Source organism: Idiotropiscis lumnitzeri, chromosome 3, assembly GCF_059441095.1.
Source record: "Idiotropiscis lumnitzeri isolate Australia: NSW breed Sydney's pygmy pipehorse chromosome 3, RoL_Ilum_1.0, whole genome shotgun sequence".
In the NCBI taxonomy this organism is placed as follows: Eukaryota; Metazoa; Chordata; class Actinopteri; order Syngnathiformes; family Syngnathidae; genus Idiotropiscis; species Idiotropiscis lumnitzeri.
This window is the reverse complement of record NC_142393.1, coordinates 32,248,263-32,265,261: the sequence shown is the minus strand read 5'-3', so window position 1 is coordinate 32,265,261 and position 16,999 is coordinate 32,248,263. Positions and strand designations below refer to the sequence as shown.

Here is a 16,999-nt window from a genome sequence, read left to right as displayed (position 1 = left end):
ATCCTGGCACTGTGCCTGGACTTTTTTGACATAGTCTATTTCCATCCATCCATTTCCCAATTTTATGTGCTGCATAGGTTATGAGCTGGACTCTATCGAAGTAACAGACAGAACAACTAAACTCTCTTCCAATAGGGGGCAAAAGGTACGTAAATAACCTGTGTGAGGGCTCCCAAAGAGCAGTACACTCAAAAAAAGCAACATGGGTGTCTGTTATAACAACAAAAGTGTAACATGTAGCTTCTATTTGAATTATTCATGTTTAGCGGTTTAACATTTTCCAATCATGTAGTTTCAACATAACAGGCAAAATCCTTAAAACTGCATGATTGCTTTATGTCAACGCAACCTCATGGGTTTAGATAGGACTCACATATGCAATACCTCTCCAGTGCAGCATGTGGCAGTAACGTGCATCAGACCCTTTTCATCAGATAAGAATTCGCGCCATTGTGTAAAGAAGACCCATGACAGAAAGTGCTGACATTTCACTCACGTCAATTGAATCCGCTTGCATCAATCAATAATTAAACCATCTATGGGAAGAAACATCTAAATCAGTAAGTTCATTTTCACTTTTTATTCTCTGTGATGTTTATTTTTGTTTTGGAAAATTATTTAAGATTTATGTCCACTAGTTTTAGCATAGTGTGTATTTGCATTTTAGCTAAACCTAAGTTTAGCTAAAAGGCAACAACACAAGCTGTCACCTGTTAAACTACTAAGGTACATTAATAATTTAACAACAATTTGTTGTTCACATGCCCGTAAAAATAACTTAATTATGAATTACATGTTATGTTAAAAACGACTGAGCCAACGTGGTCATGTACAGTTGCACAAAAGGAGTTGATCATTTTGTCTTAACAACTCAGCACGAGTGTATAATAGGCAAGCACTACTAGCCTTGTAGTTTATAGACATATTTAATATTATTTGACCGAGGGGGAAATAAATCACATCTTTGTTAACGAGCCTGCCAAAAGTATAGCTCAGGTGAGAGTGTATTTGTTTCACTTAATTTCCTGTTTGGTGTCGTTTGGAGTGAGTTTATCATGCGTGTTCATGTTTGGCTTATGATCATTTACATTAAACCTTCAGGTCGAATGTACAATGTGCTACATATCAGCATGTTAGTAGAATAACTGAGAATAACTGTTAAAGTGTTTCAAGATTTGATTTGGTGAAAGATTAAAATTTAAATGTAATTTAAAATGTTTATTAATGGTTGAACTTGCTTTTGTGCTAAGTTTACTGCAGAATTCAAGAGCATCACAACAGTTAGTTTGGTGTCAAAGTTCTTCTCTGGACTGGATGGTTGCTCACAAGACTTGATAAGGATGCTTGGCAAAAAAGGTGGCGCTCAAGGAAGAAAGATTAAGAGCATGATGGTTCCCATATCCCAGGTATGGTAATAGAAATAGCCTGTCAAACCTCTACATCTTGGGGAAAAAAAGATTTGAACATTTTAAGACAACTTAAATTACATCAAAATATTTGACAAATGAAACATTAAATGAATGTTACAGATTTACGCAATCCGATCATTTTAAATGTTTGGATTTGGAAAGTAAAAAAGTTCGAGACAGTGAAGTGACAGTACCTATGCATGTGTTATGATATCTTCACTTATGATTTAAAATGTTTTTTTTATTTTTTTGGGGTGCATTTGTTGTGGCAAACTGACTGGCACTGCTCAGACCAACGTCATTGATGTCAGATGAGAGGGCATCCTCAAAGCCCTGTGTGATGGAAAAAAAATACATGGTATGGAACTACATTTTTATCGTCCAGGTTTTAGGGATCTGTCATTTACTAAAAATCTTACACTGGAAATATAGTGCTTGACTTTGAAATGTCAATGAATATCTGTCACAATGGTCTTGTTCATATAACATTTAGGGGATTCGTAGATCATGAATGTTTTTTTCTTACAGGATGCAGATGTTGAAAGAAACCAGGCTGAAATGAAGGAGACGGTGTTTGGAATTTATGTCATTCGAAAAGACGGTGCAGAGCCAGTGGATAACCAAGATGATATGGGTATCACCTTGGAGGGTGTCAATGTTCTGTATGAGCTGGGGAATGTCCCATTTTCTGTTGTGATGCTGTTCGTTCTGGTCTATGCACTAAACTTTGTATTATTGATAAATACTTGCAGAAATTACAATGTTTTCTATTGACACTTTATTGTGCAAGTTTCGACACAACATGAACTCCAAGGGTAAGTCCTACATACGTATTAATAACCAAATATAAAAGTAAAGTTAAATTTAAAAATATGTAAATAAAAAATTAAAGTTAATGTTTACAACGGCAGTGGAAGTATTTTTTGGCAATTGTCACACTGCACATGTTCACTTCAGTGCAGGAAAGCGTCTCTTGGGTTTCCACGCAAAGACAGTGCAAATGTGAGCGTGAATGGTTGTCTGTCTATATATATGTGCTCTGCAACTAACTTTGGCACGCAAGGTTTACTGGGGATAAAAGAGTTATGCAGGGTTCGGCATTTACACTTTTTGGGTGGTGGCCCTGTCAGAAGCCCTGCTGGACCCTTACATTCATAATATAATACTTGTGTACTGTGTACTAACTAAAGTCAAGGTATTTCATTTACATTCATTAATATTAATGCTTCAAAGATGAACTCAGTGCAAATAGCAAAACAATATTTCCATGGCAGTGACATTCCAACAATGCCAAAGCACAACGTAGAATGTTTTTGTTTACTTAATGGCAGCGATCCCCAAACAGTGCCAATGACCGTGTGAAGACATAGTTTGCAGGAGAGGCAGAGAAACTGACTTAAAAAAAATATCACTCACCATTAGTGACACGTCAACATTACCAGGGATGCCATACCATAAGGTCTTATTGATACTACTAACTACTTAGAACGATGCTGCTTACCGTATTTTCGCAGTCATAAGGTGCACTTAAAAGTCCCAAGTCTTCCCCTAAACTAACACAGCGCCTTGTAAGGCGACTGCGCTCATTATATGGACAAAGTATCACTCGCGACCATCAACCCTTTTACTCATTGGGCTGTTCGGAGTGCATGTTAGCACACCCTGCTGGACAAAGTGTGAGTCATCTATGCTTCAAAGTGACCATGACTATACATTATGTGACTATGGTGTTTGGGTGATGGTGTGGGAGAAAGCTGGACAAAAGGGCAGCTGTCCACAATGGTGTAGTCTGTTTTATCATTTATGTAATTGCAAGCAAGAAACGTCCCAGGTTTAGACAACAGACAAAAAGCCCAAAGCATAACAGCAAATCTCTCTAAACAGCCATGTGATTGGCTGAGTCTGAGTGGCTCCCAGAAGGCATTGCTCTAATGGCTCCCAAGAAGCCATTGCTATATCATTTTGTGTTGTTTGTTTCTTTTTGGTATATTGATGGCATGAGAGATACATGTTTTGTGTTAATCTTATTTCTTTGTTTCATTGTTTGCTTGTATGCTGAGTTTTTTTTTTTTTTTTTTTTAAACCGTGACTCTAAGGAGTGTGGTGACCAGTGAAGTCCCTCCCCTGACGTAGCCTATTGCCATGATACCTATTATTAGTTAGAGTCATTGTTAATGATAGCAGTTGTCAATGGTATCATGGCAACTGTCTTTGAAATGTAGCGATTGCTTATGGTATTAAGGCAAAGTGAATTGCCATGGGCGGAGTCAGCGCGAGCAGCCGAGCTATTGCTATGCTAAAAGCAGCTGAGCTAGCGCCTTGTGAGCTATTGCTATGCTAAAAGCAGCTGAGCTAGCGCCTTACAAGGTGGCGCGCCCAGTGTGTGCTTCAAAGACAGAAATAGCACCCTCAACAGGTGTTGCACCCTTTGAGGCAGCGCGTCCTATGACTGCGAAAATACGGTATTCTTCAGAAAAACATAAAAAAAAAAAAAAATCTTAGAACTCACACTACTTTTGTTAAATATTATTTGTAATGTAAAGAGATAATTCATCATTTATACTGTTAAGTTTTAAACATTATATAAACAATTATTTAATGGAAAAGAATGTGGAACAAGGGTGGAACATGAAGTTTGGGTAAAGTGCAAAAAGCACTTCAATGAGGTGAGCATCACATTTTCTATATGTTTGTTAAGATTGTTTGTGTTTCCCCCTGATAATTTAATGACTTATTGCACAACCTGTCATGACCCGTCTGTCACGTCATGTCTATTTGTTTTTACAACTGAGTGGGGCTTTTCCTCCAGCGCTCGTTCCCGTCGCACGTCACCTGGCCGGGAGAGACGCGCCCACCGGCCGCACACCTGACTCTCATTGTGCTCTCTAATTACGGGCTACTTAAGCCACCGACGCGGACTTAGAGCGGTGTTCAGCAAAGAGAACGCCAAGTCCCTGCCACCTAACTGTCCGTACGACTTTGCGATCGACTTACTGCCGAACTCGGTTTTGCCGTCGGCGCGTTTGTACAACCGAACAGGCGGCCATGAAGGAGTACATTACCGAGTCCCTGGCCGCGGGGCTGATTAGACCTTCGAAGTCCCCGGTGGGAGCTGGCCTGTTCTTCGTAGAGAAGAAAGATAAGTCCCTACGGCCCTACGTGGATTACAAGGGCTTAAACGACATCACCGTTAAAAATCGCTACCCGCTTCCATTGCTAGACTCCGCGTTTGCCCCCTTGCAATCAGCCACCATCTTTTCCAAACTGGACTTACGTAGTGCCTATCACTTGATTCGAATAAGAGAGGGCGACGAGTGGAAAACCGCATTCAAGACGCCCCTGGGGCGAATACTTAGTAATGCCCTTCGGGTTATCCAACGCTCCCGCCATGTTCCAGGTCCTTAAAACAACGTTTTAAGAGACATGCTCAATGTATGCTGTTTTGTGTACCTCAACGACATCCTTATATTCCCACGCTCCGCTACAGAACATCAGCAGCACGTCCGGTCTATCTTGCAACGTCTGCTCGAAAACAAGCTTTACGTAAAAGCCGAAAAATGTGAATTCCATAAGACGTCAGTCCAGTTCCTGGGGTTTGTAGTCGAGGACGGGCAAATTAAGGCCGATCCGGCCAAGACTCGTGCGGTGGTGGATTGGCAGACGCCATCGTCTCGTAAACAACTGCAGAGGTTCCTGGGCTTCGCTAATTTTTACCGCTGCTTTATCAAGGACTATAGTCGCCAAGCCTTACCCCTCACTCGACTCACGTCCACCAAGACCCGGTTTGCGTGGGATAGCCGGGCCGAAGCCACGTTCACCAGTTTAAAAAAAAGCCTTCACTAACCCGCCTGTGTTGCGTCATCCTAACCCAGATCTGTCTTTTGTTGTAGAGGTGGACGCATCAGATTCGGGAGTGGGGGTCGTCCTTTCTCAGCGTTCTCCGGTCGACCAGAGACTCCACCCCTGCGCCTTTTTCTCCCGCCGACTCAGCCCAGCCGAATCCAATTATGACGTGGGAAACCGGGAACTATTGGCCGTGGTACTGGCGCTCCAGGAGTGGCGACACTGGCTTGAGGGTACCACGGAGCCGTTCACAGTCTACACGGATCACAAGAACCTTTCGTATATCCGGTCCATGAAGCGATGAAACCCCCGGCTGGCGCGTTGGTCCCTCCTACTCAGCAGATACAATTATACCCTGACGTACCGCCCGGGTCCAGAAACACTAAACCCGATGCCCTGTCGCGCATCCACGACTCCTGGGAGGAAGAGGATGGACCCGACAGCGTGGTGCCAAATCATCGCCTGGTGGGAGCCCTGCAGTGGGAAATAGAACAACAGATCCGGCACAGGACGAGGCCAGCACCCCGGCCGGATGCACCCCAGGTCGGTTTTTTGTGCCGACCCAACATCGCGCGGAAGTGATCAAGTGGGGGCACTCCTCCAAGTTGGCCCGTCACCCGGGCGTCCGCCGTACCCTTGGGCTAATTGGGCAACGGTTCTGGTGGCCGTCGTTGAAGGGAGACGTCACGGACTATATCAAGGCCTGCCCCATCTGCGCCGCCAGTAAGGCCTCCCACCAGCCTCCGGCGGGACTCCTGCAACCGTTACCAGTTCCTGCGCGCCCATGGTCCAACATCGCCCTGGATTTTGTCACCGGCCTACCTGTTTCCCGGGGAAAGACAGTCATCCTGACCATCGTGGACCGGTTCTCCAAGTCCGCCCACTTCGTCGCCTTGCCCAAGCTTCCTTCCGCCCTGGAGACGGCCAACCTACTGGTTCAACACGTGGTCAGGCTACATGGAATCCCAGACGACCTGGTGTCCGACCGAGGGCCACAGTTCATCTCCCGCGTATGGAAACGCTTCTGCCAGTCCCTGGGAGCGACGTCGAGTCTGTCGTCCGGTTACCATCCACAATCCAACGGACAGTCGGAGCGGGTCAACCAGGACCTTGAAGCGGCCCTCCGGTGCGTCTGCCACGATCGGCCTTCATCTTGGGCCGCACATAGCCTGGTCTCGTCTGCCACCGGGCGATCTCCGTTCATGACCGCGTATGGTTACCAACCACCGCTGTTCCCGACCCAGGCGGGAGTGGAAGAGGTTCCATCGGTCCAGCGCCACCTCAAAAGGGCTCACCGCGTCTGGAAGGAGGCCAGGGCGGCCCTGTCCCGCACAGCGGAGCGCAACCAGCGCATCGCGGACCGCCGTCGGCGACCGGCTCCTGCCTACAAGATTGGGGACAAGGTCTGGCCGTCCACCCGCGACCTCAACCTGGCGGGCTCGTCCCGCAAACTGGGTCCGCAGTTTGTGGGTCCCTTTGAGATCGAGGCCATCATCAACCCCGTCTCCGTCAAGCTCAAGTTGCCCCCCACTATGAAAATCCACCCAGTTTTTCACGTGTCGCTAATCAAACCGGCTCCTACCTGCCCTCTGGTTCCTCCTACCACCCCACCACCACCTCCTAGGAACATCGACGGCGACCCGGTGTACACGGTGCGGGAGATCTTGGACTCTAGGCGCAGGGGAAGGGGGATCCAGTACCTGGTCGACTGGGAAGGCTATGGTCCGGAGGAGCGTCAATGGATTCCCCGCTCCTGGATCGTGGGTCCATTTCTCATCCCCGACTACCACACCGCACACCCGTCTAAACCAGGTGGTCCGCGAAGAGGCGTCCGTTAAGGGGGGGGTACTGTCATGACCCGTCTGTCACGTCATGTCTGTTTGTTTTTACAGCTGAGTGGGGCGTTTCCTCCAGCGCTCGTTCCCTTCGACCAGTCGACCAGTTCGCGTCGGATTATTATCCAGCGTTGCTCATGCTCATGTTCTGTGTACTGATTCTCAACCTTGTTTATTCCGTGTATTGCCTTTTGCGTTTTTGTGTGTTTATGACCAGCTATTCCTCGGCTCGCCCTTTGTTCTCGTTTCGCCATGGAATTCCTTCTTATCCTTTCGTGGTAAGCCATTTTCGTTATTCGTGTTCCTTGCCTTTGCAAGCGCTTTCTGTTTAGTCCTTGTTCTTTTCCTGGTGTGAGTTTGTGCGCGAGCGTTTTTCGTTCTCGTCATCCTCGACGACTGTAATTGTAGATAGACCCTAGCCATTGATATTCCTTAGTACATATATATATATATATATATATTTAGATAATTGATAACCTGACGGTGTTTAAGAAATATCTTTGTAAACAGCATTTTTCTGTGTCAGCGTTTTAAGAGTCCACCCTCCGTTTTCCAGCCACGGCTGGAAGACGATCGTGACACAACCAGCATTGAGCAGCGACGTTGTGACATCATCCCTCTGTCCCTCTCCACTTTCCAGACATAACCACCAGGGCTGGGCGATAAACCGAAAATTTACCGTTACAGAAATGTATTACAGTATTACATAATTTTGCCCTTGTCGGTAAATTCGGTGTCTAAAAAAAAAGAAAAAGAAAAGTCTTTTCTGTCTGCGGCGATGTTCATGCCTCTTTAAGACGGCTACAGCGCATCTAGTCACGTGACTCATGCGCTGTAGAAGAATGTAAACAGAAGACGCGTTCGTTGCTGGCGATTCAAATCCTGAAGCGGCTGACATGGCTGCAGACGAAGTAACGTTAGTTGAAATTGTTCCTGTCGCGCTTGTCCCGAAAAGAAATTGGACATCTGTCGTTTGGAAATGTTTTGGGTTCCATAAAGACGATGTTTGAGCAAAAGAACATGAACTACAAAGTGCGTCGTAAGCACCTGAAACAGCGCGTCCAACCTTTTCTTTTTCACCACCCATAACACAACCATGCTGTTGACTTGGAGCTTGTGCTAAAAGTTCAAAGTGAGAAGCAAGGTTGGACAAGTGACAACAGCCCACTAACGGAGGCGACACCATACGAGAGAACGTCTCAGTGGTGGACGCGATAGCCTAGCACCTAGCTAAAGATAGAGCTCCTCTAGTTACAGTGGAGCGCATTGGATTTAAGCGCCTCACGAACGTAGCCGACAAGAGGTACGAAAATATTTGCCGCAAACAGCACTTCCCGATGTGGATAACATCGGGACGGGAGCTTAGACTTGTCAAGCATTTTCCATCCACATCCGACTTGTGGTCGAGTCGCAACATGGATCCCTGTTTGAGCCTGAATGTGCAGTACATAGACGACAAGTGGCGACCGCGCACCAGAGTACTCAAGGCTGCACACTTTCCTGATGAAGCACACTTGTTTATTTGTCATTGGCATTCCATTGACTAGCTCCTTTGCACATGGCATTATTTATATTGTTTACAAGATACCGTTACACAAATTTAGGCCTATGCAAATGGCATTACAGCATCTCAGCACAATATATTTGCAGAAAAAGATTTTGTGAGAGGTACCCTTTTTCTCCTGTTCTTTGTGACATTGTTCAAGTCATGCAAAGCAAGCTATTTTGAATGTTTATTCAAATGATTTTTGTACCTTTATTTTTCATTGAAAGTAATGTGTACCAGTTGGTCAATAAAAAAAAGCAGTTAATATGCATTTCCTGCATTTATTTTGATTTTGGTCCTCAGGGGGAATTTATCGCACATTTATCGTTCTTGAGGTAAAATTGCCCAATTTATCACAATATTGATTTTAGGTCATATCGCCCAGCCCTAATAACCACTCAAAAAACAATAACCAAACTTTACAAATATAGTGGATTATGACAGACATAAGAATCAATTGTATGTGTTGGAGGCCACCGCATGTCAGCATAATGGCACTGCTATGATGCAATGTATTTTCAAACATAGGAGTTTGACAAAACCGAGAGAATTATCACCATTTATTTTTTAAGAGTACAGCATCTTGTAAGATATTTTAAATGACTTTGAAATGAAAGTGTTTTGAGATTATGATTTGTGGTACACCAGCCTTCTGGTTTACACCACTAATATAGACAAATGTGAAAATTTCTCAGGTGGGGGCATCAATTATTTGTGATAAGACTACGGCTACGACTGAATGCTAGTATGTGAATGTGCTAACTGAGCGCGTTTGCATAGCACACATGATGGAGGGACGTTAAGTATTTGACAATAAGAAATATGGAAACTTAAAAAAAACATGCAAAACAGAACCAGGAAGTGGTGCTACATAACACATTGCAAATGTGGGAGCTCTGAAGAAGTACTTGAAGACAGTGCCTAGATGGACTAAGCATTTCTCAAGAAACATGATAGGCCATTCTAGAGGAGCCTCTGCTCCCTGGGAAAGACCCACTAATGTGAGTTCGCACCCAACACATGGAAGACACGGATGGGGAGGAGCTAGGGCGCAGGTTACGTATTTGTATTTGTAGGGAAGACTTCTTCAGAGCTCCGGGGACTGATGAAAGAAAGCTTCAAAAAGAGCAAACCTGATTGGCTTGGGCTGTTGCTGCGTAGGGGACACTTGTGGCCGGAGTTGTTGCTGCAGAGACAGTAGCAGGCGTAGCACTGTACATCATTGGGACTTTGTTTTGTGGATGAGAAAGGGCAGAGGGAGAGGGAAGGATATGGCGCAGTAGGACAACCATGGAAACAGGCGTGTCACGTGCATGTTCATGCGTGTCATTTGTTGATGTTGTTGCAGACGGTGGTTGTAATGGCGGTGGATGTTTCAGTGAGCCAGCAAGCCATCGTTAGGGTTGCACCAGCAGATGGCATACAACCATTCACAATGCAAAGCAAGGAAGGAGGAACAAAAGAAAACAAGAGAATAAACATGCGGATAAAGGAGGAGACAAGTAGAGTAAAACAACAAGTTAGGGTCATTTTCTACCTTTCTTTTTTTCAACTGAATATCAGTTTGCTGCTTTCTCAAAGACTTGGCAAGACTTCAACAATGAACCATCGACCTTTCTGGCAGTAGAGATTGGATTTTTTTTTTTTATTTCTTCTTTTACACCTAAAGAAAACCCCAAAAACTAACCAGCTCCTCCACACAGAAATGCTGCTTCCCAGAGCTTTTACTCATATAGGATCTGCTAATTTCTAAACTTGAAAATGTTCTTATTCCCATCCGGCACAGAGAAACTGATGCGGAATAGTCCCTTAAGGTATCTGATTTAAATTCCCTGTTCAACAATCTGGCAAGCAAGCTATGCCACTGTTTAAAAAAAAGACGATGATGGTTTGACATGTGGTTTGCACTGAATTTATAGTCTAACAGCATGCGATTATCTTCTGCAGTTATAAAGTTATTATATTATACACATACATATTATGTGGTGTGTGAGTGTGTATGGTGTGTGTGCGTGGGTGGGGGTGTGTGTGGGGGTGTGTGTGTGTGTGTGTGTGCGGGTGTGGCTGGGAGAAAGAGAACATAAAAAGGTGAGGGTCAGAACCTACCAAGAGTGCTAGCAGGCGTCATGCACAGGACTGACCCTGGTGTGTTCATGCATGGAGAGAAAAGGGGGTGGGGGGGCGGCGTATGGGTTAATTGACAGGAAGGAGAGTGACAAAAAATTAGACAAATTACTGTGCTGGTGGAAGCAAGCAGAGGGGTTCTCGTTGACCAGTTATATAAACATCAGCAAGGCCAAGCCTCACTGTTAAGATAAGGCACAGGTGTCCAACTACGGTCCTTGAGGGCCACAATCCTGCATGTTTTGGACATCTCCCTCCACCAACACAACTTGTTGAAAAGATCAGGAGCCTTATCAGGCTCCTGGAGAGCTTGCCGATGAGCTCATCAATTTAATCAGGTGTGGCGGAGGAGGGGAAACATCTAAAACATGCAAGTTTGGGGCCTTTGAGCAGAGGCGCTGCCAGGGACTTTGGGCCCCATGAAAATAAATCTTACTGGGATTCCCCCGGAAAATAAATCTTACTGGCTTCTCTCTCCTTCCTAAACTTCTTCGCTTTCCATTTTTGGCTCCCTGATTTCAAGCGCATCTTGCCATGCCAGCCTCCACTCACTGGCTGATAATGTGAAAAGTTGTCAGTCTCTGCAGGATGGTGCAGGTGGACTGAACCATTTTAAGTAAATGGAGAGGGGGAGGCATTGAGAAAGTTTCCTGAACAAATACACTTACTGTTGACACCAATGCATTGTAAATTAAATATATGGGTAATGGTGTGTTTATTACTGAGTGTCGTATTAGTTTGTCAGGATTATAAATTTATTAGGGGCCCTTCTGGGCCCCTGTCGATCATGGGTCTCCAACTGGTCCAAAATGCTGCCGCTCGCCTTTTAACTGGGTTCGGAAGACGGCTCACAAAACCCCAATCTTAGCCTCTCTTCACTGGCTCCCAGTGCACGATAGAGTTCACTTTAAGATACTTTTGTTCATCTTCAAGGCTTTAAATGGCCTCGCCCCAGCGTACCTTGCCGAGCTCCTCCACCCCTATGCACCTGCTCGCTGCCTCAGGTCTGCGGACCAAATGCTTCTGGAGGTGCCGAGGACTAAGCGCAGCCTTTCTGTTGCCGGTCCTCCCCTATGGAATTACCTTCCATTAAATGTTAGGCAAGCCCCGTCTAAGTCCACTTTTAAAACTCGTTTGAAGATACATTTTTATTTGACTCAACATGAGACATGATGTTGCTGTTCTGCTGTTCTTCTGGTGTCTATTGTATGTGTTTATGTGTTTTAATCTTTGCCCTAATTTACCACTAATTTATATTGCACCATATGGAAAGCACTTTGTCTCAGCTCCAGCAGTTGTGAAATGCGAAAGATAAATAAAGTTGTATTGTATTGTATTGCATGGGCCCCGAGAATCCTTCTCCTTATTCACCCCTTTTCAGCATCCCAGCCCTCAATACCGGAGTTGGACACTTGTGAGGTAAGGATACTTAACTAGCTCTATTAATCTTAATTCACTGCTGGTTTGTTTGACTATGTATTTTAGATTTTTTTTTTTCAAATCCCTCCTCACCTGTCCGGAAAAAGAGAAGGAATGTGGGAGGACTATCGAGATGTGCCATGCATTAAATCTAAACTGCAGCCATACTTGAAAATGAAGATGGTGCTTTCCTCTTACACAAAATATCACACAAAACCTGATATAGTCGCTGTGATATCATGTGGCAGATGTGTCATCACTGTAGAGAAAGCCCACCCATCTGGCATTAAGACACAAACTTGATTGCAGATGGCTGTGATTATTGACTAATTTTAAGTCACAGTTCAGCACAGCTGACACAGCTGGATCAACAAGATGAAAGCTAAATAAAGACAATGTCATCTTTGAAGGGCACAACTCAACTGATAATGTTGGAATGAAGTTCATCGTTGGTGAAGTAGAGGTGGGCGATATATTGAATATATTATTGAGTATTTAGACAGCCTCGAAAGGCAAAGACAAATGAGTACGTCAATGGCCGCAAAGTAAGAAGAAGTGGTGAAATTCTCATTCGGAAAATCAGTGCGCATTGATTGCAAAAGAGGAGGAAGTGATAAAACTTCGTTCTGTGAATCAGGGGGCAGGATCCAGTCACGTGACTCTGTGATCGCAGCTGAGCAAATGTGCTTCAAATACGGAGGAGTGTCCCATCTCAGTAGGTAAATTAATAGCAAGGGGCAAGTCCATCTCCCACAGCTGTAAATGATCTGGGGTTTACACGATTAACATCATTCGGAATAACATTGCTATGTGCCAAAATGTTCACTGTGGGAAGCAATTCTGTTCCACTATGATTCCATGTAGATTACGAGGAAAGCATTGAGACTCAAAAAACATGCTTAAAAATCACACTTGGAAAACCCTCAAAGAGTTTAGCAAACACATACACATACACGCACACCCCCACACACGCTCAAACACACGCTGATGCACACACACGCATGCACATACTCACTATCACACACTATACATTAGCCGAGCAAGTTCTAAAACGTGACAGTCAGGATGTTCAGTACTCGCTGAACGGTTTCCACGCTTTAAGTCTGCATTATAGCTACGGAATATTTGCAACTATAGCGCGTGTCGTACGTGTAGGACGATTTCAGAAACTGTCCTGTCAAAAGATCGCAACTGAATTGTTGTCACTACTATCATATATGTAATAATAGCACAAGACGATGTATTTCTCCTACCGTCTGTGTTTAGGATCGTCCTCTTATTATATACCTGTATTCCAGGGTGACGCATGTGGCACAAATCATCTCATATCAAATAAAATATATTTTTTCCCATTTTGACTGATGTAGTAAAAACCTTTCCTCATTCTTATTGCACAAATAGTTGGCAATGGTACACCAGTACTTTCTCATTATGGAATAATAGGAGACATTTAAGTGACATAAATAGTCCCGAAAATCATCATTGTAAAATATCACTGTACAATGTTTTGCTGAAGATTTATGAAGTACAATGTTTTCTATAGGATTTCGTCAAATTATTGTGATCAAGTTTTTTGAAAAAAAATAGAGATATTTCTATTTAGGCCATATCGCCCACCCCTACATTGAAGCCTTAATTTATTTACCGAATGTCTTCCATGTGAACAAGGTTCAAAAGCCAGGGATTTAAAGATCAGTCTCAAAGGGGCTTGTGTCTGTGTGTCACTCTAACTCAGCCTTTTCACGAGTTTATCTACTACAGTACAGTACAAAGACTAAAGTCTTGGAACACACCTTAATTCATGAACTGATCATCACAATTAATTGACCATGTAGTCCCTCAAAATGGCCTTGTGTCTCCATAGTAACTGGTCCCGAGAGGTTGCCTGCCCTGTCTGTACTTACCTGTGGGAAAGAAAGCAGGCTGTTGGAGCTGTGCGCTGGCCAGTGCCTGCTGGTAATGCAAGACACTGGGATTAAATAGTGAGCTCGCACCGTTGCTCTTCTCCAGTGCCGCTCTCTTTGGTAGTGGCTGAAGGACGCTGTGGGGAAATGCCTGGCCACCGGGGAAACACACCAGCACACACAAAAGAAGAACAGTGCATTTACACATAGAAAAAAGATCAACAGTGAAAGTTGCAAATTTACAGTTTGACTATGCTCATCACACAAAGGTAATAATACAGGAGCGACTACATCCTAGCAAAAACATTCAGGAAATATTTTATCATTAAACTGCATTTTTTTTCATTCAATATAATATATATAAGCTGCACTGGTGTTCTTAAATACAGTACATTATAATACTTCAAACTGCATTACAGCGTTTTGCAAAAGTAAAAGAGCCAACTTAAAACTTTGTGAGTGGCTACAATACAATTAAAGAAGCTACATGCAAAGCAAAAGGTGAAAGGTCAAAGTACCAGGTCTACAGTTGCCTCGAGGGGTCGCTTCATTGCTTTGGCAGTCGACTGAGTCTTTAATTAGCAGGCAGCGAGCACATGATGGCAGTGGGCCAATGGGATTCAAGCGTATTAACATACAGGTAACAGCAAGCAGAGGTACATCATGGGGACAGCATTGCATTGTGGATAGGTGAGAAGGAAAAAAAAACAAAAACAAAAGAATCTGAATGCAAGTATACCACATACAAAACCATAGGCATGCACATACACAAAAAAACCTGTTTAGTCTACTTTAAACATTTGCTACTTTTTGAATTAGTTAGAAAAACATTTAGACAAAAGGGAGACTATGTTGCATGTCATTACTACTGGGCAAAGAATTTAGTAGCGAGGCCAACTGCAACTTTTGATAGCAACCAAAGGCATCAGGATAAAGCTTTTCTTCAAATCGGATGATGTGAGGTGGTTGTTTGTTCAAGCCATCCTGCAGCATGTACTTGATTGTGTCATATTAATGTGCAGCGCTGTTTATTCTCCAAGATACTGTACATATTTGGGCAGCAGTATCACAGCTCTATAAAGTAGCAAGACAAAGTTGTCCATGCAGTGATGACAAAGCTGAAAGAGATGGAACTCAAATATCCTTGGCGTGTTGTGTGCAAATTGCATCACAATATTGTTCTGATGCGCTGTGGTCTCAATAAACAGTGAGGTTAGTTCAAAATGGAGGATGGCCCTCTGCCACTGCGTAAGAGGGAGCGCTTGGCAAGCAACAAATAATGTGGCACACTCAAACAAAACCAGAAACAGAACATCTCCACTTTAGTTTCCCCGTTTCACATTCCTAATGTGATTTATGGATAGTGATATTTCCAACAGTGAAGCAATAATGGTTTTATGGTTCTCTGCTTCAGCTAGGACAATGGGCTCAAAGAAAATTGGATGAAAGGTGCTGACTAAACAACAAAATCACCCAAGGTTAGCCTCCTCAACTCCGGTGCCGCATGGAACTGCAGCTGGTAAAAATACAATTAACGTCGCTAACATGGGGCACATTTGGACCATGTTGTAATGCGAGGAGGATGAACAAAAACGTGTGTGGCAAATGGGGAAGTTAGTTGAAGTTGAGGGACTATGCAACTGGTAGAAAATTGCACCGAACGGTCATCACTTTGCCCCAAGTGGCCTTATGTACCGCTTCTCCCTATCACACAGTCGCCTAGTCACGATTACGGAGGACGGACAAGGAGAGAGCAAAGCAGCAATGGCGGTTGCCAGAGAGCTAACGTGGCGGACACGGAAAAAGAGGCAGGCATGGTGCGAGGTGTGAAACAAAGTGCAGCGGCAAACAGCAGCGTTAAAGGGAGGAGGGCGGGGCAACGCCAATACACGCAGCCAAGCATTTCTCCAATTTTGCCAGCATTTCCACCTGTGTGTTGGCCAGCTGGGGGATGTGATGTGACTTTCACATCCATGCTTGATTTCATTAGCACTGATCTACTGAGAGCTGAACTCATCAAGAGCAGGGAGTGGTGACGGGAGGGTGGGGGTGTTCTATGTGCTGTCTGAACCAAGGGCATTGGACAATGAAAGTGCTTGGATAATAATAATAATAACCTCACTTTGGGAGGACCATTGTTAGTGGACTGAACACAGGAACCTACTCGAATGAACTTGCAGAGGTGCGTGGGTGCATGCTTGATACAGTAATAGCAAAACAGGGCTCCACATTTAAATCTTACTGTGGTGGTGTCACAACGAGTGGCGTGCATGTGTGCGTGTGTGTGTGTATATTCATTTTAAAGGAGGTGGTGCCTCTATTACAATGTTATAATTTACTCTGCTAAAGGCCACCATTGTTCTTTTAGCAATGCTATTATGAGGGTACATTAACAAAACTGAACATGTGTGTTGATTTCGGCAGTGTCATTATGAGTCTTCAGTGGACGGTTCCATAGTTAGTGACACCCAAACGTGTACATGAAATCATTGAACAGCACCTTCATCCACTTCCTCGGCAAATGTTATGAATTTGTGAAATGGGTTTTGTATTTTTTGCATGATCCAACTAAGTATCCTTCCTAATATTTACCGTTTAATCAACGGCAATATGAATGCTCTGATAATAAAACAAAAAACATACAATATGGGTGTTGAATTTTGCAATAATAACTTTATCTTTTTGTGGCAAAATTAGCCGGTGCCATGAATTCTTAGCTAATTAATGGTAATAACTTAGTTTCAGTTGGAAATGATACTGTTCTCCGAATAGATGACGACATGCATTAAAGGCTGCTGATTGATCGAAGTCAGATAAAAGCATCCAACAGCATATCAAACTTATCGCACGTCTTTGTGATACGAATATTGCATGTGTCATTATCGACATTTAGTCTATATATACTGTGCAGCCCTACTG

The 16,999-nt window shown here is 43.9% G+C and overlaps 1 protein-coding gene and 1 long non-coding RNA gene across 11 annotated transcripts in view; one reads left to right on the top strand and one right to left on the bottom strand.

Moving 5' to 3' along the window:
• LOC148340939 (muscleblind-like protein 2a) overlaps positions 1–16,999 on the bottom strand; it is a 63,176-nt gene that overhangs the window by 11,615 nt on the left and 34,562 nt on the right. For 4 of the 10 annotated variants that reach the window (XM_088289490.1, XM_088289481.1, XM_088289482.1 and 1 more), the window contains 5 exons: positions 14,599–14,652; positions 14,081–14,231; positions 12,394–12,456; positions 10,740–10,775; positions 9,767–9,861 (listed from right to left, as the gene is read on the bottom strand). In XM_088289490.1, the coding sequence (XP_088145616.1) occupies positions 9,767–9,861; positions 10,740–10,775; positions 12,394–12,456; positions 14,081–14,231; positions 14,599–14,652 (399 nt within the window). The remainder of the gene's footprint in view (positions 1–9,766; positions 9,862–10,739; positions 10,776–12,393; positions 12,457–14,080; positions 14,232–14,598; positions 14,653–16,999) is intronic. The other 6 variants (XM_088289484.1, XM_088289483.1, XM_088289485.1 and 3 more) reach the window with 6 other exon arrangements.
• On the top strand, positions 414–2,229 carry LOC148340940 (uncharacterized). The gene is made up of 4 exons (XR_015842423.1): positions 414–560; positions 1,251–1,406; positions 1,701–1,767; positions 1,938–2,229. It is a non-coding gene; the product is annotated as an uncharacterized LOC148340940 (long non-coding RNA).